The sequence below is a fragment of the Phaethon lepturus genome, unplaced genomic scaffold (genome assembly GCF_000687285.1).
Source record: "Phaethon lepturus isolate BGI_N335 unplaced genomic scaffold, ASM68728v1 scaffold27436, whole genome shotgun sequence".
Lineage (NCBI taxonomy): Eukaryota > Metazoa > Chordata > Aves > Phaethontiformes > Phaethontidae > Phaethon > Phaethon lepturus.
In genome coordinates, this window is record NW_010548682.1 from 1 (window position 1) to 345 (window position 345).

Sequence of the window (345 nt, forward strand, 5' to 3'; positions counted from 1 at the left end):
TCTGTGGAAAGAACAGACACCCTCAGGCACCCACCTGCTGCCAAGTGTGCCCACACCACTGGGACACTCAGGGACGTGCCCACAGCCCCAAGCAGGAGAGTTCCCATGGGTGTGTCCCCCTCCCATTTAGAGCCATCGAGGCTGAACAGTCTGGTGGCGGCATCACCAGTGGCCACCTCTGGGGCCAGCCAAACCTGGACATGCCTTCCTCCCTCTTCCCCTCCCAGCACCCCATCAGACAGCAGTCACGTTGGGAGCTGAGGCCCGCAGGGCTGCCACACACCTAGTCTGGGACTTGTTGTCCTTCTCCTCTGTCTTGAGGTGGCACCGGCAGGGGGGGGGCGT

At 62.9% G+C, this 345-nt stretch overlaps 1 protein-coding gene across 1 annotated transcript in view; it reads right to left on the bottom strand.

Moving 5' to 3' along the window:
• Positions 1–234: 234 nt before the first annotated feature.
• The window catches only part of LOC104623086 (gap junction beta-3 protein-like), an 886-nt gene continuing 775 nt past the window's right edge, over positions 235–345 (bottom strand). The window contains exon 3 of the mRNA XM_010290060.1: positions 235–345. This exon is cut by the window's right edge and continues 9 nt beyond it. Coding sequence (XP_010288362.1) covers positions 235–345 — 111 coding nt within the window.